The sequence below is a fragment of the Dermacentor andersoni genome, chromosome 4 (genome assembly GCF_023375885.2).
Source record: "Dermacentor andersoni chromosome 4, qqDerAnde1_hic_scaffold, whole genome shotgun sequence".
In the NCBI taxonomy this organism is placed as follows: Eukaryota; Metazoa; Arthropoda; class Arachnida; order Ixodida; family Ixodidae; genus Dermacentor; species Dermacentor andersoni.
In genome coordinates, this window is record NC_092817.1 from 90,910,447 (window position 1) to 90,936,965 (window position 26,519).

Below are 26,519 nucleotides of genomic sequence, written 5' to 3' on the forward strand. Positions count from 1 at the left end.
AAGCGTCCGCCATGCCACCTGAAGCCTACCTAGAACAGCAGAGTGCCACACCGGTGGGAGTCCACGATGAAAACGATGGCTCCCAGGTAGCCCAGTTCTACAAGGATCGGGTGGTGCTCATCACAGGAGGAACAGGATTCATTGGAAAGGTAACCTTTTGATACCGTGATTTTCACGGCCCTTGTGACGTCTACATTTATTAAGGGGGGAGGGGGGACTATTAATCTGCTGAGTTCCGTGCGTTTACCCCTCTCCCCCCCCCCCCCCCCCTTAGCTTCATTAGGGAGTTGTGGAAATATTGGATCATGATAGCGCACGATGTGGACCGTGTAGCCACAGAAAAGCAGCGCAAGGTTTGGGTTCTGCGACCACGTTGCAGCGCCGACACATTTTCCTGAGGTGCCGGTAATGTCCCTTTAGCGCATGCATGTTTCTTGCCTCCCTTTAATACTTACGTTGTCCTTCACAACAGACAGGTAGCTATAGAAAAGAAGCCCCAAAACAGCGCGTGATAAGCTCTGTGGGTCAGCCAGTTCAGTAACCACCGTCGCTCTTCTGATTATTGTAAATGTGACACGCACGCTGGAAATGGTGGGAAACAATTAAGAGCAAGTGGGTTAGCCGACATGGTATAACTATCTGTCTCGTTCCGCTCCGCCCTTATTCCGCTCAACACAACAAGGTGCACCAACTGGCCCAACAGTCAGTGATCTTACAACTATCTATTTCACCTATATACAAGAGCTTACTGTTTCAATTGTTTCAACTGCCAAAGAAATAATAGCCCTAGAGCCGTGTGTATACACTACATTCTTTACTTCAAGTATTCTTTATCATCACTCGCAGCGTTATTCTTTTAAGCCGTAGTTGCCTTACTAAAACCTTGTCCTGAGGAGCTAATAATACCAACTGTTTGGCCAGTTCAGAGAAGAATGAAGAACAAAAAAGAGGCGTTCTTGATTTTCAGCGCCGTATACTTTCAAGAATGCTTCGACGGGAGCTAGTTGGTATAGCATTATCGTTTAATGCATTGAGGGGAGAGTGGGAGGGTTCAGTGCCCAATTTGTACTACCTTAGAAGCCCAGCCATATACTAAACAGTCGCGGTACTTACAGCGTAATTTAACAACAAGCTCTTGTGATGGTCTGACGGAAGAAGAAAAAATTTCACCGATGATTACGATACTCCCTATTGCGAATTTTCAGTGCAGCTATTTAGGTGTTCTGAATTCGCAATATATTGTGGCAAAGAATTGGATTCTGAACGACAGGGCTCTCTCGGCGGCGGCACGGGGCCTCTGCTCGGGTGGCTCGTTTAGCAGCTTTTCCATCAGCTATGTTGCTCTTTGTTCAGAAAGAAAACGTGAACACGGGAACGTGTGGCACGTGCAGTGCCCATTCTCTAGCGGCGGCGGCGCCGCAGACGAAGTAGCGCATGCGCACTGTTTCCGAAGCCCAGTAACGCCGACACTCGCCGCTCGAACGGGCGCCTAGATGCCTAACTGCACGTACGCGTATCAGCGAACGAAACCTCGCGCCCAGGCGCCTCACGCATGCGCAGATTGTGCAGAACTAATCGTACGCTTCGAAGCGCGGGGCGAGCGCAGAAATCTAAAGCGGAGACCACACGTACGCTTGGGAACGCGCGCAAGCTCGCCTATGCGCGCCTTGCGTTTGCCCCGCCTCGCGAGGAATGGCGGTCACATGGCGGTTTGCATCTACAAAGACGCGGGACTAGCGCGACAGCGCGCGCTCACTGGGCACACTCACAGACGCCTTGGCAGACACCGCTTCGTACTTTGTCACTGGCAGTGTTTCAAAATGCTTCGATATCTATAAACGTGATTGTTATATTTTTATAGCTGTTAGATCACCACAAAAAGGAAAGAAGAAGCACTTTCCTGCATGATATAAATCTGCTTCACTGAGAGTTGAATGTACCGCTCTGCAGCTGCATAGCCAAGCGCGCCGGCGCGAAGCAGCACAAGCGCGCGAGATCACGCCGCGTTTCGACGCGTACGAGCCATGCCGCACCGTCTGCGCATGCATGGGCGCGCGCACGCGAGCTTGCGCGCGTCCGCAAGCGTACGTGTGGTCTGCTTAATGTTTACACACGCTAAGGAATAGCGCTGTCCAACATGGCGGCATCCACGGCTGCCGCTTCACTATGGGATCCCAGGATAGTTCCTGGGATCTCATTCGCGTTGATCGTCAGGAACTATTGATATTATCTTCCGCTTTCTCTAAACTCACCTGAAACGTTAGCATTGAGCGCATTGAGCGTCCAATTTGTGAGATCTTTCTGCGATTCCGGCGCCCGTAGGCCGAATGAGACGCGTCCGCATAGCGAGCACAGGATTATGGTGGCTGGAAGAGTAGGTGTGCTGACCGACCGATAGAGAAAGACGTACATGACCGACCCGTCTGGAGCGTAGTTCGCCACTTCTCGGTATCATGGCGCAAAAGTGGCGCTGCGCTCAGCACAACGGTTCTCAGCGGCGCATGTCGTCTAGTGCATGTGGAAGACAGCACGCAACAAACAGTGAAAAAGAGTGAAAAAGTGTCATCTGTAGCCGTACGTTTGTGCAATGAGGAGATACATGCCTCTGTTATTGCGTCTTTGCAAGTTGCTATGTTGGAGCTTCTACGGCGAAAAGGTGAGCGGCATGGTTAGCAGAAGCTCATGTCCGATGACCAGCGGAGCCCACACCAAATAGCGGCGCTATTTCTGCTACAGAGAAGATGAACGAGCACACTTATTTCTTCTCTCTGAACTATAACTGGAGCTAAAGATCTTTTTCCCTCATGCTCCTGTAAACCGTCTATCAAAAGTGTGCAAATAGGCCTATTAGGAGGCAATTATATAGAGCATCACATGCTCAAAGCTTCTAAAGTTGATGGCAACTGCAGAAACAGTAACGCATTTCCAGAGTGCCACTCCACGTGCGTTTCATTCCTATACACCCATATTTCAGGTTCTCTTGGAAAAACTCCTGAGATCTTGCTCTGGCCTGAAGCGAGTTTACCTCCTCGTGCGAAGCAAGCGCGGCAAAGAACCACAGGCGAGGCTCAAGAAAATGTTCGACTCACAGGTGTGTGCATACATCCCCATTTATATGTAAAGATATGTATTCGTCCGGCCGCCATAACTCACAATGCTTGCAGAATTGAAAAAAAAAAATGAAAGCAACGCGGATGCCATGTAGTGTGGTAATCGGTGAACGCGAGGCTTCTTTGAGGGAGATGATTGTATTAATGATTAATTTTTTGACATTATGTAAAGTGTACTACGTTACGTTGTGTAGAAGCCGCTTTTACGTAATGTAGATAATAGGCTGATGTCATGCATGTGATGAAATTCATTTTGTTCAAGCCGCTGCCGGATAATAAGTTGACTTCTTTATTCTTTGAACGAAATGAACAGTCGTTACGATTTCACGTTCGATAATCAATTGTAATTCCCGATACAAACTTTGCTAAGTGTCCTTTGGAGTCGCACTGAAATATACAAACGCGATTTGTGACGTACAAATCTCCGCCAGCGCCTAAGTAATCCCTCTCCAAACTCGCTTCACGCTGACGTCGTAGTTAATTGTTCTTCGTGCTTTCCCTTCTCTCGTCTCAGCTATGTGGAAGGCCTCTGTTACACCTGCACAACTAGGGAGTTTAAGATTTGGTGTACGCAAAGTTAGGGCACGCAAACCGCTTGACTTACGAAAGCACCTCAAAGGAGTACAAAAGAACGCAGGCCGGGAGTGGATACCTAAACCCACTTGCATGCGCAAAATCCAAAACTCCCACATTGACACCAAACACGAAGAAAGAGGCAATGCAGTTAGGTCAACATGCTACACCTGAGCGACTGTAACCCTATAGCACAATGAGGACCGGCCCGCCCACGCCTCTAATTGCACTGTCTCCAGAGTTGGCTCGCGTTACAATCCCCATTCATACCCTTGCGAGGACGCGTACCTTCCGCCGCGGCGTGACAATCGGCCCACCTAGTTTCCACCCATGATTGCACAGTATCCGGCCATGGCTCAGTTTTGAATACATATTATCTCCAAAATGGGCCCAGTTTCTCGGCCAGATATGACGACGGCGATATGTCAGACACCGGAGTTAAGAAACATGAAAAAGAAAACTTCATTTTAAAAAAAAAAGAAAAGCAGATTTCAGGACGGGTCACTAAATTGTTCAACTGACCCCATTCCCACCATTTCTGTTCCCCATTTTTGAAGAAAATTACTTGGTATCAGGTTGAAGGACACTGACATATTGTCCCCTTTGAGATATATGGTCGGAAATGTGTTTTCATTTCTTTTTCTTCGCGAGATAGAAAAAGAGAAAAAAAAAGAAGATGAAAGGTAGTAAAGTCAACCAGTCGAGCGTCTGGTTTGGAAACCCATCCGGTAGATAAAAAAAATGGAAGTAGAAAGAGGAAAAGGAGAGAGTGGTCTCAGCGACTACACAACGGTTGCACAACCTACTCATACAAGTGATCGTTCAGGTATATGCCCTTCATAAGCATCACTAATGCGCCAATAGTTATTTTCGCAGCGTGAGCCGTTACGCAGGTTCATCCTAATAGCCGTTTCGATTGGCGATGCTGTCCGCCACCGCAGGTGTCCGTCCCAGCTATCGCCGGGAATGAGAAAAAAAATTCCCAAAACCCGCGCCCGCTGCGTGGGTGTCAGTTATTCTACCACTGAGCCACGCCAGCGCTTTTTTTTTTACATGCTGTTTATTCCATCATGAATATGCAACATTCATACTATACGCGAGAAACGTGCAAGCACTAGCCAACACATCTCGTATTCATGGCCTAGGAAGGACCTATAGATCACGTTGAGGACGCCATGCACCGCACAAAACTGCAACTAGTTTTGAACTTTTAAAAACTGGCAACGAGAAGCAACTTATCAAGAGATGGTACCAGTCCAGTTGAAAATCTGTGAAGTCATACATGTACTTAAAGTGTCCAATCATTTGAGAATGCTGAAATTTCGATGAAACAACGGGTTCGGCGTTTCGGTCCAACATGCATGTCTTCCATAAGCTTTGTCATCCAATTAGGTAACATATCAAATAGTGTTTTTCTGCAAATAGGTATTTCTGCAAACACCCTTCACATGGCCAATCTTCTGACAGTTCAAGCACTACATTGGTCTTGGAATAAATGGTCGAGCCTGGTAGCGAAAGCAGCCAACGTTCACGTAGGACGGAAGACAGTCCCCTTTGAGCGTTATCCTAACACAACGTGTGTTACCGAGGCGACCAACGTGCACAATGACGTTGTGTTCACTTGGTTTTATGAGAACTGGGAGGTCTGCGTTAGGTATATCATTGTCAATGTGATAGATGACTCCTGTTATTGTGGCACCATTCGCTGGCACGATGGACTGAACGTTGATGTTACCCAGCTGCGTTACATGTTTTAGTGTGTTCAACGCGCTCGGGTTCATCACAACGATTCCCAGGATGTTTCTCCTAGTGTTTATGCTGACATACTTGATGTCATTCGGCACGGTGTTTTCTAGATACACGGAGAGTGCTTGCCCGTGGAGGACCCGTAGATTGTCAGCAGCGTTCTGTGGCACAAACGGGATAGAGTGAGGCCATCGCTGAGGCGCAGTTTTCACTGTGGTCGAACTTGACGCCGACGATGCGTTGATAATTCTTCGTTTGGCCTTGTGGTCCAGGACAGGTCGAAAGCTATCTTCCGAGGACTCGTCACCTGAAGCGGAGTACAGCTCTGTGTCTTCGCTATCGCTCGATGTAAGTCCTGACTTCCTCGAAACGATGTCCACGGGTCAACGCGAACCGGGAGGGGCCTCGGCAGGTTGTACATCCATTACCGCGATGTAGGGAGCGGTAGGCCCCACAGGTGCAGTGAGAAGTCCAGCAAAGCCCAGAGACGGGAGAGATGTGTTGCACAGGAGAAGCTCTTCGTCTTAATCCTGTCAAAAAATTTCAAGAAAAAAATGTTTACATAAGGATAAAGGCATGTTGCAGACTCCCTGAAGTACGTAGGGCCCTGGCAGACTGGATAACTGCAGAACGATAAAGGGGAGGTGGGAAAATCATTGATATTAAACCTTTATACAGCTGTTTTCTGAACGCTGCGTAGAGATGCTCACTAGAAAACCGAAATAAGAGGAATTGCACAGGGAAATACACTTCATACATAGAACCGCACAAACAAGGTCGACAACCTGGCATGAGACAACGAGGTTGGGTAAAACATTCACTGAATTAAATTGTATGAATGACTGTAGTGTTGGATGTGAAATATTTTGAAAATAAAAGAAACGACAAACAATCTGTCGCACAAATAGACGCACCAGACCAGGTCCATTAGCACATACGGGTTTAAAGATATTATATATCCTCATAGGCTCATAAGTAGAAGACCACACAAAAGTAGTGAATGTTCTATGAGAACCTTGAATGGAAGCACGCAAAATATTTTTGTGGCCAGGAGCAAGTTACAAGCCGCCGCCCTGCCAAATATACAACGGCAGTGTGGCGTAAAGGTATCCGCATGGCGTTGAAGTGCCGCTACACGTTCTCTCCAGAAATGGGCACTAAGCTTATACGCATCAAAAGGAACACCAAGATATTTAGGTGGCACGGTTGTCCATTCTATACCAGTATAGTGAGCCGGCGTACATCCTCGTGAACCAAATCAAATACCTAAGCTTTTAGACCAATTTATCTGGGCAGTAGAAGCCATACCAAATTTTTAAGTCAATCATAGAACTTTGTCAATACTCGGTTTCTCTGAGCAGAAAAAGGCAAGATCATCTGCGTAAGCCGATACATTGAGTTCGTAGCCCAAGATGTTAAAACCATGAATGTCACTGCACTTTTGAGTGCTTATCTACAGTAGCTCTAAGTAAAGGCCAAATAGAAGTGCCGATAGTAGACAACCCTGTTTTAGAGAGGAAAGAATAGATACCGGCTCGGACAGATTACCATTAATAATGTATTGGTAGAAGAGTTAGTGTAGCACATGCGAACGTCTTTATAAACAACGGAGCCACATTGACGTATTCTGAATGTTTCAAATGGCAAAGTCACAGTGGGATGAGCAATACTATCAAGCAATCGCAAATATATTGCACGCCATTCAGTTCTGCTCACAAGCCCAATCCTGATGTTGTGGCACATTTAGACTCCCTAGTTAACCCTCTCCCAGAGGATTACGATACTGTTATTACAGTTACTGTTACTGGGATACTGTTACCGCTCTCCAAAGCACCAGGTCCTGATGAAATCTCCAGATAAATTTATCAAGCCTTTAATTTTATACTGAGCTCCGTTTTACTTAATATATTTACTGCCAATTTTGATGAAATTCGTCTACCACGATCTCGAGTAATATCATCTTAATCCATAAAGTTAGTGATAAAAAAACTGCGGCCTGTAGAATGGATAGACCCATTAGAGTGACGAATGCAGACTAAAAAATGTATGCAAAAGTCTTATCTAATTGACTCCAGTATGCAGTGTATTTAGTTATTGCACCTCACCAGACTTGCATTGAAAACGAACGTTCCATACAAAACAAATTTACATCTAGTCCAAGCAGCTCTTCAGTATTGCTCGTCCCACTGTGCCAGCGCTTGCTAGCTTCTGAGTGAATAAACTTCATTTCCTAGTAAAGTAATATTGCCCTATACACGCGTTCTAGCGCGCTATAGACACGCGATTTGAGATGCGCGCCGCGTATAGCGTCGATGCGTGCACACTTTGCGTTGCAGTTGCATAATATTACACCAGCTGGCACGCCATGGCGTATTTGTACAGGTAGCGGTACAAGCTAGACAGAGAAGTCTTGAGGAAGAAAAATATTAAAGAGATGCATAAAAAATCCCCCAATGAAAAACATGTATGGCATACCTGATTAAGCCAAGCAGGCTAGGTCCCAGTTTGTCAGCGCCCCTCTTCAAATGGGATGCTAATAAATCATAACCACCATTATAGTCATCATCATCATTATCATTTTCATCGCATTGTGCCACTTCTCACGCGGTTTGAGATGCGCGTCACGTAGCGTTGATACGTGCGCAATTCGCATTGCAGTCGCATATTATTACAGCAGATGGAACGCCATGTAACAGTTCATAGATAGTGGCACAAAGTAGACAGAGAAAGTTTAAGGAAGAAAAACAAGATTAAGGAGATGTGTACAAAATTGCTGGAATGAAAAACATGTATAGCATATACGTGAATAAATCAAGCAGGCTAGGTGACTGTTTGTCATCGCTCTGTTCAAAGCCAATAAACCATCATCATCCTCATTAGCATTATATTGTGCCAATTGTGCGATCTCTGCTGTGGCTTCACCGCTACTTTTGCGTCAGACAACTGACAAAGCCGCACAGCACAGATATTACGAAAACATTGTTGCAAATTCATGCGCGTAATCACAAGCGCCAATGTGGTACCTTAATATTTGTTATAACGTATACCAATCGTTCTAGGGATTTTTTTTTCTCACTCAGAGCCCACACTCACTGTTCTCTAGATTTCTAACGATAATCTATGGCCGCTTTGGATAGTCTGGATTACGATTTGCAGAGTGCGAGTCGAGAATAATCGAATGCAGTCGAGTGTTCTTGAATATGAGCGTGTAGCCACGTGTAGCTAAGATGTACTCAGTTCGATCAGCGTCGAACCAAGCACGATCAAAAGTAATTCCGCGATATACGTAATAATCTTCCAGCCTTGACTTCAGTTGGGCACAAACTATAGATTTACGAGTAGCAGTGTAGGATGTAACTAACCGCGTTTTTATCTGTCTTGCATTTTTTCTTTTGTTCGTAGATGTTCGAACACCTAAAGAAAGAACAACCGGGAGCTCTTGAAAAAGTAACGGCAATGGCAGGAGATCTGGCTCAGCCAGATTTGGGGCTCAGTACGTCTGATCGGGCCACCTTGGTCGACAATGTGTCTGTCGTCTTTCACTCCGGTGCCACGATCAAGTTTGATGAGCCTCTCAGGCAAGTGAGATAAACGCCTTCGGCTGTTTGCTAAACAGCACAATGAAGTGTCACACAACAGCAAAGTATGTCGTAAACTTGCCATTCATAACACAACAAAAAGGAGTCACGCAACAGCAATGTATAGTTCTTTTATGTCATAAACTTGACGTCCGTAACGCAAAGTAGTGCAACAAAAATCGACAGGTTTAATATTCCTCGCAGTTTAGCGCATATCGAATTAACAGTGCAAACTGCTGTCAAAGATTTCACACGTCGCACATTGTATAGTCATAAGTAGAACTATGTGGTTGATGAAACTTTGAGAATCTTTTCAAGTGATGGTTCTTCAAAAACCAGACGTAATGCGAAAGAATGTCACTTCCGTGCGCATTATTGGCGCCCTATAACATAAAGCTACTCCCATCTGTTTCTTATTCCAATATCCTGACGTCAAATTTACATAACCACCGACACAAGCATCGGGTGGTAATCCGCAGCGTTGTTCAAAAAGCTAAATCAAATGCGCTCCTCGGTCAAAGGAGGTCACTTTTCTTGCTTTCAAAGGGAACAGAATTTCCTGCATTGAGCAAATTTTCTTATGGAATTGGCTGACACGGGCCAAGGAGCGCGCCCAAGTGGAGAAAGTTTCAGTGGTGCCGCGCCAGCACAGTGAAAATACATAACCGGATGAGGAGGGTGATGCCGGCAACTGCGATTGGTCCGCTTCCCCTTGCTTAGCTTACGGTGCCTGGTCAAAATCGTTGCGGCGTGCAACAAAAGGTCAAGAACGCTGATAAAACGAATCCTCAGCAAAGAAGAGTTGGCAGAGCGATGTCTTATGCGTGCCGAAAGGGCTCGACAACGTTATGCTGCCACGGAAAAATGTTTATTCTACGCAAATAAATCCGTGCTCCCCGGCCGTTCCGAGTACCTAGTGCCAGAGAAAACGAAAGGTTGAAATCTGGGCCAGTTGGTACATACTTGAACGAAAAAACCAATCAAAAACACAAAAGACAAGGTCTTATCCTTTGTGTTTTTGACTGGTTTTTTTTCGTTCAAGAAAACGAAAGGCAGCCATCTTCTAGTCCTTTCAGAACGGACACTGTCCGTCTATCCAGAAAAAAAATCAGCATCTTTCGTCGTTATGTTGGTGCGTCTTTAACGCATCCGCGTAACTTTCGCGCGGTGAGTTTTCGCGGTTTTGTGATGTCGCCTGACCGACAGGCGAACCGGACGCCGCCGGAAAACGTTTGATCAATAGCACAGTACTTTGGCGAAAAAGGCGTCGAATCAGAAATAACTATTTTGCTTTCGTTCGTTCTAATCATGCATGATCAGTCTGCACATATGGGATCAGATGAGGCGTTTTCGCAGTTTTCGTCACGTCGCGTGACAGACAAGCGAAGTGGGAGTGGCCCGAAATTTTTTTTTTATCAATCCTGCAGGGCTGAATGCAGAATTTGAATAGAAAAGTTTCGAACACCTTTACGTTGTAGCGCCCTACGTTCAAATATCATGCTTCACCACTCTGAACGCTACAACGATATAAAAGTGCAGAAATTATAAAACTCCAAAATTATGACTTGTTTGCATTTCAGGGATGCATTCGAACTCAACGTTTTGGGCACAAGGAGAGTTCTGGACCTCTGTAAGCAACTACGAAATAGATGCGTAAGTCGCAGGGCATCTTTCTTCATTTTATCATAGCTGTTCGAATACCTTGTACAATGTATTTCACACCTTACAGTCATACGTTGCTAGTTACAGTAAGTGATGAAGTGCTGCGTTTATACTGCAGGTCTACTTAGTTTTAAGTATTAAGTTTAAGCCTGCGGGTTTCGTTCTAGGTTCTTGTGCATGTGTCAACAGCATACTGCAACTGTGACAAGCCGGATGTCCACGAGGTGATAAAACCGCCGTGTGAAAATGCCCAACAATTTTTTGAAGCTTTGCAGTAAGTACGCCTTACCGCATTTCTAACTTTTCTCCTTTCCTCTTTTCCGAGAATAGGGTCGCCAAGCGGGCTCAGTCCTCCCTTTCATTTATCCTGCACTCTTTCTCCCTCTCCGTATATATATATATATATATATATATATATATATATATATTCTTGCACAGTTACACTGGGCTAACTCAGTGAAACTCAACTGAAGTCACACTCCCGTTTTCCACATTTAATGGAAGGCCACCTCTGGTAAAATTTCTTTCAAGGAAAAATACTGGTAGCAACAGCAAAAGTGTCACTCTAATAATCGCTTATAATGTTTCCAATCAATAAATTGCAGTGAATTATGAATCCCTTTGGCATCTCGAAGTCACTTAACTTGGCAGAATTCGAGCTCTCCATCGCGGCACACTACGAGCTCGTGGTCGTCAAGAATTTCATTTTCAGCCATGCTTCGTTGAGAGCAACTCGAGAGTATGCATTATTAAGAATCGCAATATATGAAGGTGTCTCGCGTTGTTTCACAGCTTTAACCGTACATCAGCGGCGATAGAGAATTCTAACCGTTAACTTCTGTCCGTTAAGTATTTGTGTTTTTCTTTTCGTGATGAGATTCTTGACATGCACTGGGGTGCATAAACCACTGCCTTCAAGTTCCTATATATATATATATATATATATATATATATATATATATATATATATATATATATATATATATATATATATATATATATATATATATATAATGTACGCCGCGAGAACTTTTTTTTTTACTGCAAAAATGTTGATGCCGCGGTCGCAAGGTTATAGGATTAGCTCTAAGCCTCAAAAACGTCACAGTCGAATTTGGGGAATACCCCATCTTGATTTTCTTTTTCTTTTGCTGCGTTATTTGTCGAAGGCACTAACTTTTTGCGCGCACCAGGTGATCTGTAGTCTCACACACTCCTAATCATATAATGTTACGTAATTAAAAGCCGAAAAATTGGTTCGTTCTGTTTAAGCGTAATGAAATTCCTTCCAGTCACGTATAACAAGTATTATTCTTGGGCAGGTCCGCAGGCGCCGAAGCAACGGGCAATACGAAAGAGTGCTTGTTTGGCCATCCAAATACGTACACTCTGACCAAGAGTTTAACTGAATCGATGCTGCTGGAAGAACGAGGAAACATTCCCGTCGTCATCGTACGGCCCTCCATTGTCACTGCCTCGTTGACTGAGCCGCTCCCGGTGAGCTATTACCCTCACTTCACCATAAAATATAAGATCAGATACGGCGCTGGCGAATATTTTCCCCTTTCCCCTCCCCCCTAGCCAATATAACTTTCATATCTCTATCTCCAGCTGTCTAGCAGGTAAAATAACACGGGAGTGATGTTCGCAGTGGTGGCGTTCCCAGGTCAGCCCCCTCCTCGAAATTATGTGCCGGTGGTGGGCGCTTACGTATCGGATGTAGGAGGCGTCCTGGAACTCTCTCCAAGCTTCTTAACTACGACAATTTATCACTGTGTTTATCTTCGTGGTTTCTCGCATTGATAACTGATTTGCAATATATTGTTACGCGAAGGACGAGTCAGTACGGCGAGCAAGTATTTACAGGTTATGTTTACAACAGCGGTTGCAGCGCTGACCCGTTAGATTCACCGCGCGAGTCCAGTTCGTTCTTCCTCCTCTTTTCTCGAGTGATGGCGCCCACGCGCCTCGTTCAAACAAGCAAATACCACACGCGTGTAGCACAATCCCACGGCGGCAGAAGCGACGTCCCGGAGCGTCTAAATGTCATCACTACGAGGGTGAAACTGCTTCAGTCGTGTAACTTGCACAATATCACTGGACTGGGAAGCAGATCTCGTAGGTGCGATTTCGTAGGTGACAGGAGTCACGGCACGAAGCACTCGGTATGGGCCTGTGTAACGAGACAGCAGTTTTTCGGACAGGCCGACCTGACGCGACGGAGACCATAGAAGCACCAAAGAACCAGGCGGGAACTGCACGTCTCGGTGTCGCCGGTCGTACGAACGTTTTTGTCTCTCTTGGGATTTCAGAAGGCGGTCACGGGCAATTTCCCTTGCGTAAGCACAGCGGGCGATGGCGTCAAGTGCATATTCACTGGTTGGTGCCGCGTGAACAGGGAGGGTTGTGTCGAGGGGCAGTGGGTAGTTAAGCGGCTGCCTTCGTTGTCCATTTGAATACGATGCTTGGCGGGTATGTGTCGGTAAATCGTAAGGGCACTATGCCGACAGCACTTACGATAATTTTTTAGGAAAGCGTATTAATTGTATTCGAGTAACCGCTTGTATTCTTCTTTTTTTAGGGCTGGGTCGACAATTACAACGGTTGCACTGGCGTCGTTGTAGGGGTAAGTATTGATCAAATATTTGATCAGTTCTAATAGCGAGGGTTAGATACTAGCTGATTCTGAGAAGACCTTGAGTAATTTATCGGAATTTCCTGTGGTCGGGAGCACTATTGTTGTCCTTGAGATTGGCTACTAGAAGAGGTGGACTTAATTCCCACGAGAAAGATAAATTCCTAATTGACTAATTAGCGATACATGTTAATTATTTTAACCTAATTATATTACGGTAGATACTGCAATTTACCCATTCTTGCCAGTTTCACTGCAAGGCATTCCCACTTAAAAAAAAAATTGTGGATGACGTCATTTTCGAGATATGTGCCACCAAACATGAGGTAAAATCGCAATGTTGCTCCACCTGCTTTTTTAACAGATCGCCCTTTAATGAATCACAAAAGTAAGGGAACCAAAAATGTATTTGCTTTCTCAAAGTTCGGGAATTTATATCTCGAACCTGGTGTTATCCTGAGAATTCGTTCTGAGTGGATCAGCGACGCGAACTCCCCTATAACAATTTGTAAATTGCAATGAGTGCCGTACGATAATTAGTTTTCATTTCATTTCATTTATTCATGCTGTCAACCTTTTACTGGCTATTAGAGTAGTAATTAGCGTACACAAGCAAGAGAAGTGCACTTGCAAGAGAAAAAGAAGAAAAGATTTAGCGCACGAGGACAGGCGAATGGGGCAAACCAAACAAAAAGCCAAGAAGCACACAAGCCACACTCAACCTAACAACGCTTTTACGATAAAGCTTAACGATACACAAGGTGGTTTAGTATCTAAAAAATTTACTGGCAGAGTTTGATGTGAAAACTGAGTACGATAAAGGCGGAATTCCAATGTTTAAATAAATTATTTTAATCAAGGTATGTCATTAAGTGCTTTGGTACAATATGCTCAAGGAGTTTAGACCAAGTGCTTGTCAGTGATACAGGTCGCTAGTTGCTAGCATCGAAAGCGGGGCCACCTTTGTGTATGGGCACGATCTTTGCGGGCTTCCAAGAAGAGGGAAACGTGCCAATACTAATTGATGATCGAACAATTAAGGTCAATTGCTTGGATGCCCACTCGGCGCATCTATAGAGGAATTCATTCAAACTGTTTTCGGGTCCAGGTTTTTCACTAATCAAGTTAAAATTTTTAGTGATTTTTTTATTATACGATTATGAATTTCGATTTGTCAAGCAGGTAGTGTCTGTCTTTTCAAGCACACTCGCTCAGGACTACATTTGTGCTAGCTGCCTCAGGCGATGTATAAAGATTGTTTAAAGTCCTCGCAGAAACACCCGACCAAAACAGTGTGTACTCTTAGAGGCTTGTGAAAGGTGTCGTGTTTGTTTCCAAACCTTCACAGCTAGGTCTGGGCCTGCTACCGTTGTTCATCGCGGAAAAGAAGCACCTAGTCGACCTCGTTCCTGTAGACATTGTGGCTAATACGCTCATATGCGTCGCCTGGCACACATTTATGACAAGGTAAGCGTGCAATACACGGTCGTACGATATGCGTGTGTGTGTGTGTGTGTGTGTGTGTGTGTGTGTGTGTGTGTGTGTGTGTGTGTGTGTGTGTGTGTGTGTGTGTGTGTGTGAGTGGGTGTGTGTGTGTGTGTGTGTGTGTGTGTGTGTGTGTGCGTGTGTGCGTGTGTGTGTGTGTGTGCGTGTGTGTGTGTGTGTGTGTGTGTGTGTGTGTGTGTGTGTGTGTGTGTGTGTGTGTGTGTGTGTGTGTGTGTGTGTGTGTGTGTGTGTGTGTGTGTGTGTGTCATGAGGCGTCATACTCGTGCTTAGTGGCTCCCCCAGCACGTGTAACGGGAACTTCTTGCGTGCCGCCATAACTTGAGCTGTACTGTCGCGCGGTTGTACTGTACGAGCAGCTGCTCGAAAGCACTAGAAGAGTGAAAACGAACGCTATCTGCGCATCCCTCTAGCCATAAATATTCTGCGAACATTGCGAACAATGAAAATGGGAATAGACAGACCAGTAGGTGGCTAAGCTCGTGACTCGACAACGCCGTAATGCAAAACTCATGAAATGCCTCCCACCAAGCCAATGCGTGCCTCAACCGCGCGTCTAGATGCTGCTGATGTTGGTCCCTGCTCTTCATGCCCTTCATGCTACGTTTGGGGACAGGCGAAAACTGCGTTTTGCCTCGTGCCCCGCATGAGTTTGGAATTAATTGCCATATCATTTATACGCGTGTGTAAGACTTTCGCGTAGAGAAACTAAAGCTCTTGAACGACGAAACAAGAAAGGCACCAAGTTTCAGAGCAGTATGTTAGCGCATCGAGGACGCCGCTGGCAAACATAGAGGCTGACCCCACAGCTTTACTCAGAGAGAGCGAGTTAAAATACATGATAGTTGTCTTTTGGCCAATGCATTCATCACTCTCTTAAAGACAGTGCGTGCGTGCGTGCGTGCGTGCGTGCGTGCGTGCGTGCGTGCGTGCGTGCGTGCGTGCGTGCGTGCGTGCGTGCGTGCGTGCGTGCGTGCGTGCGTGCGTGCGTGCGTTCTGAGAAAGCTGCGCAAATATTTCTCTGTCCACTACACCTCTATTTCACCTATCCTTCCAATCTATTCTACGGTGATTGCTCATTCAAATACTCTCCCGCAGTCAAGCAGTGCGTCGAGGTAATAAAGCATCAGATAACGTTGCCAACTCAGTGATGACTGCTGACTGTCGTTAATGAAGAAACTACCAAAGTGCTTGTCATTTTATGACAACTAGCAATGAGGGGGTTCACAATGCCCCACTGTTTGCGGCACCAGCGTGTTATGAATTCCACACCCATTTAAATCGGGATATGATCAGCGCATCACTAGTCTGATTTCTCGCTATGTATTTCGTAAAAACATTACCACCCCCCACGGTGTTGCACATTTACTTACCACGACCATTTCACAAGTGGACTGTTTCACACTTGACGGACAAAGTCTCTCGTTGCAGGCCAACGTACATGAAGGTGTATCACTGCACGAGCGGCACCCTTCAGCAACACACGTGGGCTGATGTGGTTGAAGCGATACAGAGAGCAGGCTCGCGATATCCACTGCCAGATGCCCGCTTCTTCCCCACGATGTTCGCGACCAACAGCCAGCTGCGGTACAACATCCATCTCTATTGCCTGCGTTATCTGCCTGCGAGCGCCGCAGACTTGGCCTTGAAGTTGATGAGAAGAAAGCCAAGGTTGGTATCACCTACCGTAGTCCACCGCGCGTTTTGCTACGCTAATAATTAATAGAGACTTTTAACGTGTCCGCTATAGACCTCAGACTCTGCCCAGGCGGCGCTGCGGAAAAACCCGTGACCAGCGCCCCCATCGCAGCTTTGGCACGAACTGAGTAGTGCAAGGAGAGCTGTCTGCAAGCGAAGGTGCATAGGCCACAATGGACCCTTCTCTTTCGTTTGTGTTGAGGCACGGTTTCCTGAAAATCAAGGACCTGGAAAGCTTCTTCCGCCCATCCACGCTTTGGAAAGGAAGCTCAGCAGGGCGAAGTACGTGAACAATATAAAATAAAGTTTCGGGTGTTATTTCGGCGTGCTGCAACTCGCATGTACAGAGGGCATCCGGTTTGTCTATAGGCATATCAGCATAAAAATCTAAGCATTTCAAATTGGTTCATATTGAATATGTCCTGAACACAAGACTGAAGTATCCCCTATATTTTCATGTATATCTTTATTTTATCGTAATGTTTTGTCTCGCAATTATTTACAGAGTAAATCCTTTCATAGCCTTTTCCAGGGAAGCAAACAGAAAACATTTTCCAAGGCAGCAAACAGCGTGCGATCATAACGAAAGTAAGCTCCTACAGTGCCTACGCACTGCATCTTTCTTTCTCGCAGGAGCTACAGCATCGCTCAGTACCTTAATTTGAACTTTTCGCAGACGCTTCGAGCAACAAGCGCGCACAAATAAATGTAAATAAACGCGACATTTTATTTTCTTTACACACGTACGTGCGTTACTTCGCAATTACTCATCCAGTGTTCCTACAGCAACTTTATTGCTCACATTTGAAAAACGCAGTCGAGCAGGCTCAGCACATTGCGAAGCGTGCTTGTTGTATCGGCGCAGGACATACAAAATACCGAAAGTAGAAATGAGCTCGCCATACAACGATGCTCTAGAGCAGGATTTTGAATTCATAAACGAACCAAAATGTTTGGTTAAGCTGACCTGCCGAATTTCTCCGTTCCACTTGTTGTGTCAAGCGGAGGCGGACGTCTGTTAAAAGGCGAGATATCGATGGATAAGCAGGATGGTTCGCAACGTTGTTTTTTTATGTTATCAACGAAGTGGCGGCTGCAGATTCTTGAGTTTTCGCTTGGTTACCACGGTCCTCCGTCAGGGCTACGCAACACAATTACAGAAGAACAAAATTATCGCACTTTCTCATGCAAGTCGCTGTGTTGTGGGGAATGCAAGTAATATCCGATTACCTGGCCAACAGGTTGAACGGCCCGTATCCAGCGCTCTCGCCTTTTCCCTTCATACGATCGCAGTGGAAATCGGTCAAACTGAACGTTGTGATTCAGTCCTTCACGTTCATGGCAATTTACAACACAACAGCAGCGTCGATTGCGGCGTTTCTTCGTAGCGCGCGGAGCTATCGCGGTTGCCGTCGTTTCCACCATCGGTCTGAAGAGTGAGCCAGCAAGCGCTTTATGGCAGTTCGGCGGCGCGTCCGACTAGCGTAGAAATTCATAGCTCGCTGTCTGGGTTTTAAATGCGCAAAACACTCGCAATATGGACCAAAATCTAGTTAAATCGTTGTTTCGCAGTCGCTAGCTGCATAGGCAACTTAGCAAGGGAGTCGGGCTTCGCACTACACAATTACTGCCTCTTCGCACCGGCAGGTGGCGCTACGCGCCTTGCAAAACTTCAGAGTCTGACGTCCATTCCGGCAAACCGGGGCGGTTTGGGCGGATTACCGGATGGTCGGGGGCGTAAATGTGAGTGGCCAGATTGGTTTCGCCATCTGGTGGTGCAAAGCTCAACCACCTAAACACAGGGCCAATTACTATATTCTTCTTAGCTGGGGTGTAAGTTTTCGACAGCGGTGTAATTGTGAACACAATTACGCCGCTGCCACAATTTGCACCAGCAGCGAAGCATAATAAAGTAGGTTACTGCAATTTTAGTTCTGCGTTTGTCTGATTGAGCTCTACAACACCAGGCGGCTGTACTGCTCCGGCCGCTCACGTTTACGCCCCCGACCATCCGGTAATCCGCACAAACCGTCCCGGTATGCCGCAATAGCGGACACGCTAAAAGTCTCTAATGGCATTAACGTCGGTGAGACGAAGTAACTAGTATTAGGCTAGAGTGGTCGTTATGATATATACGTGATGAGACTGCCGTTCGAGCTTTCTTTTTTCACTTTCTTTTCTTCTTTCACTTATCGGCAACCACAATACCCAGGACATAAGAGAAACTGTGTGAAAAAAGTAACCTTACTAAACGTACACTCAAACTCGAACGGACACCATCAAGGCTGTTCTTTCCAGTGCCACGAATATTACTGGAAAATATACGTTTCATGCAAATCAGACTTGATGAATAATGAAGATTTTATACTTCTGCTACTTAAGCGAGTGCGGCGTCAACTTTATGAGGTCTTGGTGGCAGACTCAAGAGAAGTTGTGCAAAAAAAAATTCACGTTCGCTCCTAATTGGCTACAGCTTTGCAGCATGCGAGATTCCATACGCTGCCCCTTTTATCCTGCTGTCTTGCAGCCGTAATAGCTCTTGCCTGCCGAGTTTATTGACTGTAAGGGACATGAACTGGGCAATCACATTCTGACTCAAAAGATGCAAATAAGAAATGTCTCAAAGCCCAGTCAGCTTCCGCTGCGATAATCGGAGGGTCTACAGAGCTTTTAAGCGTTCAAAGAATGAACACGGAAGTCGTATCGGTTTGAAGACTTCTATTTCTTTCATATTTTAATTTAGCCCTTTCACCGCAACTTCTTCTTGTGAAACTTGATCAATTAATATCGTCGCTGATAAGTAAGGCTCGTAAGTAGGGCGCAATAAACCCAACCAAATGCCTCGCGGCTGATATAGTATCTAATTATTGTTTAGACTATAATCTACACGGTTGTGCACGAGCAGTGTGGGGATAGTCGTGATGTGCTCAGCAGGACTCCGAACGATTAGCCTACATTTAGTTCGCATGACAACTGTCATAAAATCATGCCGCAGTGCGATAATATATGGCGAACGAAGTACTTGGTCGACAACCACGAGCTCGCGGCTATAATGGCTCGATATTTTTTGTTTGTTATTTCATTTTTCTTTATTCTGCAGGTTCGTGCAACTTTACAAGAATGTTCGCAAACGCATGGACGTTGTACAGTACTTCACGACTCACGGATGGCTGTTCAGAACGAACAACGTCGTGGGACTTGCACGTGAGCTCTCTCCCAAGGATAAACAGGCACGTCTAAAGATGGATAATGTATGCTTATCGCTGAAATTTAAACTGGGGCCCTATAACGTAAAACTATTCCAATATGTTTTCATTCCAATGTCCTGACGTCAAATTTGCCTAACCGCCGACGCAAGCATCGGGCGGTTTTACTTTGCTTTCTTACGTCTCCGTTTTTTGTCGTTTTCCTACTTTTCTTCCACCAATCTTCCTATCGCCTTTTACCAATACCTATTGCGGACATGTTTACTTTTCCCCTGCTCTCGCTGAAACCAAGGGCTTCAAGAAGGCCAGTGGTGCCTAAATCGACCCCTGGGCAGATGTCTTCATATTCTAGTGAAACATGTTCCATCGTTTGTCTAGCTTTACCGCAGCAAGCGCATTGGCCTGAGAACGCGCCGTCTAGCAATTGCCTCGCTTACCCCCCACCCCCTGCATTCCCCTCCCCAGTCAGCTCCCTCTGTCAATAACGGACTTCATTATCATTCTTTTTTTTTTTTCAGTTGTTCAACATTGACATGCGGAGCCTGGACTGGCAATCATACTGGGATCATTACTTCTTGGGAATTCGCAAATATCTTTTCAACGCGCAAGATTCGGAGCTTCCAAATGCACGAAGCCGTTTGAGATGGTGAGTACATTTGTAAATGCAAACTATGGCTTGTGTGCTGTCCGAGTCATCAGAAGGTGGCCTTTAAACATAACCTGTTAAGGAGAGGTGCAGTTTCTCTCTCTGTCTCTCTCTCTCTCTCTATTGAACATTGTGTCAAGAAGATATGAAATTATTCTACATAGATCGGTCAATAAATGTGTGATTCGGCCAATCACTGCGTGATTTCATCAAGATCTTATGGGTTCCAAAACGATTATAACAAATCTATTGCATATCTTCGATGGACAAAACAAAACTCTTTTGGTCTGTCGTCAGGATCTCGAAGTACAACATTGGTATTTGTCAGACCAACAACCTGCCCGATTACTTCATTCCAAAATCCTTACAGAAAAAAGCTAATACTGTGAAGTCCGCGCGTAAAAAAAAATTATTTTTACCAAATCACGGCGAGCTTTTTATAATTTTATAATTGTGCCACTTTTTATTGATGTAAAGCTGTTGAAGCTTCAATCTGGAAATTAAAAAGACATTAAAATCTATTTTTTTCGTTATCAACAAACTACAATTGCCTTTTTGCTTGTTTGTGAATGTCGTGACGTGCATAATAATGTATGCATTAGCTTCATTTTACACAATTTATTATATACTAGTTTTCTTACCTCATACCTACATAAATAGGTTTGTATGCAGACATGCGTTCATATATATATATATATATATATATATATATATATATGTGTGTGGTCCAGCCTTTGAGAAAGGCTGGTCCACCAGCCGGAACGTTAGTCAAATATACTGTGCCTATTCAACCTACGTCGTGCTCTTCTTCTTCATTATATATATATATATATATATATATATATATATATATATATATGTATATATATATATATATATATAATACCTACGCAAAATCAATTAATGTATAGTATTACACTGCTTTGTGCTCATGTCAAAGTATCTCTTATATTGCATTTATTTAAGTGTATTAGTTGCTAGCTTTCTTTTGTTTAATATCGACATAGTTTGTGTATTTATTTTTTAAACGTACATTGCTCAAGAGGTTCCGATACATTTCATAACTATAGGACCTTTTTCTGAGAAAGAGATTCATTATGAGAGAAAAGCTGAGAGGTCGGCCTGAACTACTATCATGAACTACTGTATTCTAACCTGCTACACAGGGTTAAGGTATGGAGAAAGGCGAACAAAAGCAGAGGGAGAAATTGAAGATGATGATGAGAAAAGGCATGAATAAAACAAGTTTACCTGAAACCCTTACTACAGTCGTATAAGCAGTTCACTATTTCTAAAAAAAAAAACACACACACACACAATGACCTTCATGGCCTGACTCGCGGAGTATTTTGGCAATGGACCTAAAGGAAGCTTCTCACAAAGTGGCCGGTTATTGATGAGTGCGAAAGATCCCACCTTTAATTGTCTTTCACGCAATTGCAGCGGACACACACACAGCGAACATGATCTATATAGTCTGCTTCTCACAGTCCGGGCTGTCCGCACGGCCAGCAAGATGGCGATAACATGGCGTATATAAGGACGGCACGAAGTCTCAGTCAGTGCATAAGGCTCGCGTGGCTTCTTTGGATTATCCAAAGCGGACAAATTTGATATGCCAATTTATATATTACGCGAATATTTTACGTAGGCTACAAGAGTTTTGCAAAAGCTCTGCTCAAAAATTAGTGATCTATGTAAAAGCCATATGTATCAATTTTGTCCACTTTATGTGTACTATTAGGTGCAATTTACAGAATTGTGTTATCTTTTCTCATTGCTGAGTTTCAGAGTTTTAAACGCTATAGTTTGCTTTTCTGGCGATTTGCGATTTTTGGCAATTTTTATTAAAATATTGATGACGTAAATCAAAAATTCGCAACCAACAGTCAAAAAGACAAATAACTCCATTACATCAGATATTCGTTATACGCATACACGTTTAACACAGCTGCAGCGAGAAATATTTTAACTTACTTGTATCCGGTAATTCATTATAGCCGTTTTCGTTATATCGAGAGACGGGCGATCCATTAACACAGTAACGGATATTTGTAGACTGGCCAGCCAACATTTTGTACACAAAGCGTAATAAACGTCCAATGTGTGTTTACGCGGGAGATTTCGCATTTAGTGTCCCCAAAAAAACAAGGCTAGCCATCGTAAGTGTGCATCAGACGTGCGTATGCATTTCCAAGCAAGGATGCACGATACACGATCCCAAAGTCTTCTCACTCCTTGATAAATTGTCAAACGCTACAACTTCACGTGGACAAAGCCAACATAAAAATAATCGTGTACGTAATGAAACCTTAATAACAATTTTAATCTTGGCGAAAAAAATATTCACCATGCATTACATTTACCGAAACATTTAGTGCAGGACATGCGGCGCTCTCGCCCAGGTCGAGGCTAGATCACGACCAAATGGACATTGGATGTTAAACAGATACGAACAAATTCATAGTATTCCCACCCATCCTCATGGAGTTTCATGCATTTATTCTGTGATTATTTGTATTGTGAGAGAGAGAGAGAGCGCGTAAACTTTATTTTCACAGCAATAAGATTCGAGTCCGGCGTCTTTTTGTATTACGAGTTTTTAATCGTTTTCCCACTTCATGCAACCAACTCAATGCACTAGTTCTGCTGCTGAGCACAAGGTCAAAGGTTCAATTCCAGACAGTGGCAGCTACATTTCAGTAAGTGCAGGATGCTTATGCATTTGTGTACCGCTCTTTGGTTGAGCATTAAGCCGAACCTTGTTATAATGAAGTCGCACATCCAACACAAAAATGTTTTCGTTATATCTGATATCGGTGAAAAAAAAATTACAAACCCTTCCCGTAGCGGAAAAGAGGGGTAAGAGAACCTTGTCCTGCGTGCACCTGGCCTTCGTCATGGTCAAGTAACCCACAGGTGACGGTGCCGGATTGCTTCGGCCTTCCACTCCCTCAGCTCGTTATCTTTTTCTCGTTGCTATCGGATTGCCTGGGCTGGGGCGGCTCTAATGGCGTGTTTATAGTTCCATGTTATCGGCGCGCGGGCGAGCGTCGTTAGACGCAGGGCGCGTCGGAGCGCGTTGGCCGCGTCCGGTTACGTTGGCGGCGCCAGTGCGTCAAGCCACCTATAGTTTCCTTTTATGGCTATTTGCAACTTTTTGGCAATTTTTACTATAATATTGACGCCGTAAATAAAAAATTCGCAACCAACAGTCACTAGACTATAAATATTTTCTTTTAAGCGCAACAAACAATCAAATGTGTTGCAGTGGTTGCCGAGAAAAACAATTTCTTATTTCCCGTGTATTTAGACAGCAGGCCCAGAGCTAAAGCTTCCTCTTATGAGGGAAAGATGGAGTTAGGCAGGTCATGTAATGAGTACGGCAGTTAACCGGTAGACCATTAGAGTTACAGGATGGTGCCAACAGAAGGTAAGCGCAACCGAGGACACCAGCGAATTAGATGGTTTATGAAAATAAATTTGCAGGTTAAGCTGGGAGCCAGCTAGTGCAAAGCACGGGTAATTAGAGATCGCTGGGAGAGGCTTCCGTCCTGCAGTGCACATAAATATAGCTTATTATTACAGTTGTTGTTGTTGTTGTTGTTGTTGTTGTTGTTGTTGTTGTTGTTGTTGTTGTTGTTGTTGTTGTTGTTGTTGTTGTTGTTGTTGTTCATATGAAAAATTAATAAGAGTGCTCCGTCACCGAAATCCGAAAATTATACAGATGTCACGAATACATGTCTTCAAGAGAGTGGGAGAGACAAAAGAAAGGGGAAGGGCAGGGTGGGTAATCAGAGGCGAACATCCGGATTGCTTCCCTATGCTGGTTGGAGAAAGGGGAGGGGAGGTAAAGTGACAGGAAAGTGAAGAGATAAAAAATGAAACTAGCGCAGATACAGAATAAAAGTCGCTCACTGACACCGCATAGTACTACCATCCTCTAGTATTTTCAAGTATCACCGTCATGTCTTCAAGTATTTTCAATAAACAAATATGGGAGAAGTAAGCTTGTGTGCTTCCTGTATCTTTAGTTTAGCACAAGAAATTTACTCAACAGAGACTTTGTTAATCAATTATTGTGGTTCGTGGCTTGAAAAAAAGGCAAAAGTAATAACAAGACATGACGGAAAAGTGACAGGAAGTATACGGTCGGTGTAACGGTTCCGTCCTTTTGACAGACAGACAGACAGACAGACAGACAAAAAAGTTTATTGGGTCCTAAGGGACTACGTTATCGTAGTCGCAGGCCACACGTCCTATTGATGAATACGAAATTAAACGAAAAACATATTGCACCTAAATTCAGAAATTTGGTGACACAAAAATGTTTAATCGAAGTTGTTACATTTCACAGCTAAAGCGCCGTGCAGTTGCCTTGGAGTTCGACCGCTATGCCTCACTGACCACGAAATGTTTTAGGTGTCTAGAACGGCTATTCAGCGTAGACAGTGCGCACGTAAACTCGTTAGTGGCAGCTTGGCTACATACATTCTTCACATAATTTAGGTCAATACATTTTTATCAGTTTCGACCGAACGCAGAATAATATTGTTCTACTCCAAATTATAATTATTTGGCACATTTTCTTGTGTTTGTGACATATATTCAAGGAGCTTCTTAGAAGGATGCCTTACATTTGAGTACGCCAAAATAACAGTGCACATTAAGTGTACAGAGACCAGTCGAATTACATGTGATAATAAGGATTTCCACGTATCAGCGCAAGAACTGAACAAGTGAAGGCATCACAGGCAACGACAATTTTATTTATCCTTCGCAGGCTCTACGCCATGCGGTTGTCCTTGCAGGCGCTCCTGCTTGCTTCAGCGTGTCGACTGCTGACGACGCCGACAGCGTGGAACCTCGGCACCACAGCGATGCTGCTTGGTCGAAAGACATGCGAAACGCTGCTAGTCCCATTAGGTCTGCCGCCTAAGCTGTAGCAGGCAACGTAGCTCCTATCCCTCACATAAACTAATAGACGCTTTCGTGGAAAGTCTGTAGACCTGTTTCTATATAAGTCCAGAGAATATATATGAGCAAGCTGTCTGCTTACGACCTCGTAAATCATGTCTGCTGGCTTATTTCAAGAGCTCTTCAACATAATACATTATGAATCAGAAATTGACTAAATGAAATAAAGTTGGCTGCTTTCAGTAGACTCTCTATAGATTTTGCATACACGCACAAGCCCGCAGAAGGCAAAGTATACACAATCTTGAGACATTCTAAAGTTACTGCTATAAGGGATATAGCTTCGTCGGCGTATAACTGCTGTGGAATCTGCCCCATTAACTTTCGTGCCAAGTTGTACAAACACGAGACTCCGTTATCTGCACAATCCTTAGCCACTGCAGGACATATCGCCGCCGGAGCTGGATTTCATGAGTCCGATGCTTGCGGCTATAAGGTAAAGCAATTGGTCGCACTTTATCCCCTGCGATACGAAAGAAGAAAATGATAAGAAGCACCAAGCTACAGGCATGATGACCTAAAGGAAGCTGTGCAGTCACGTAAAGTGAGTCCTGTATCTTGTTCAATGATACGTCTTACGCTAGTTACAAGCCGTACACGTTTTGCGAAGGCAGCTGGGTGCATGCATAAGCGAGACCAGTGTAGAAGACGTTGGTGATTTGAGAACATGGTCAAAAAAGTTATTGACCAACTGGCCTCTGCCTTCCTTTTTTTACGGATAATTTCTAGTTCAGCAGTTCAGCAGTTCGAGAACATCGCATTTATGCCATACATCGACACTTCGGCGCACGTGTCAAAGATGATGCGATCCCTATGACCCGAGCCCGACAAACAACATCGCAGTATAGTGCTTAGCCCTTTTCAATCCCTGCACTTGCTGTGCCAGAAACAGTGGAAAGCTCTTTTAAATTTCACACTTCTGGGTAACACTATGATTACGCCAATGGCTATTCATGGAAACTAGTTCCGACACACATCAGCCACGCGAGCGCCCACGCAGTTGGAGCAGCAAATCTATACGCCGCGCTCGCTCGGACTGCTTGGCACAGATCTTGCTCAACGGCAGATTTAACGGCGCAACTCGGGACACGGGAACAACCAGGAAGGAGTACTAACAATAACCAAATGCTTCGTTTCCGGAAGTGGCATATAAATGCGCGTGGCTTCTAATAATAAATCTAACCT

The 26,519-nt window shown here is 44.6% G+C and overlaps 1 protein-coding gene across 1 annotated transcript; it reads left to right on the forward strand.

Moving 5' to 3' along the window:
• On the forward strand, positions 1-26,519 carry LOC129386322 (putative fatty acyl-CoA reductase CG5065). Its single transcript, XM_072287628.1, has 11 exons — positions 1-149; positions 2,975-3,117; positions 5,702-5,777; positions 8,832-9,011; positions 10,837-10,943; positions 11,992-12,166; positions 14,653-14,771; positions 16,239-16,478; positions 19,606-19,735; positions 20,230-20,357; positions 25,141-26,519. Exons 1-11 carry the CDS (start codon positions 12-14, stop codon positions 25,301-25,303), a joined length of 1,599 nt encoding a protein of 532 aa, XP_072143729.1. The 5' UTR covers positions 1-11; the 3' UTR covers positions 25,304-26,519.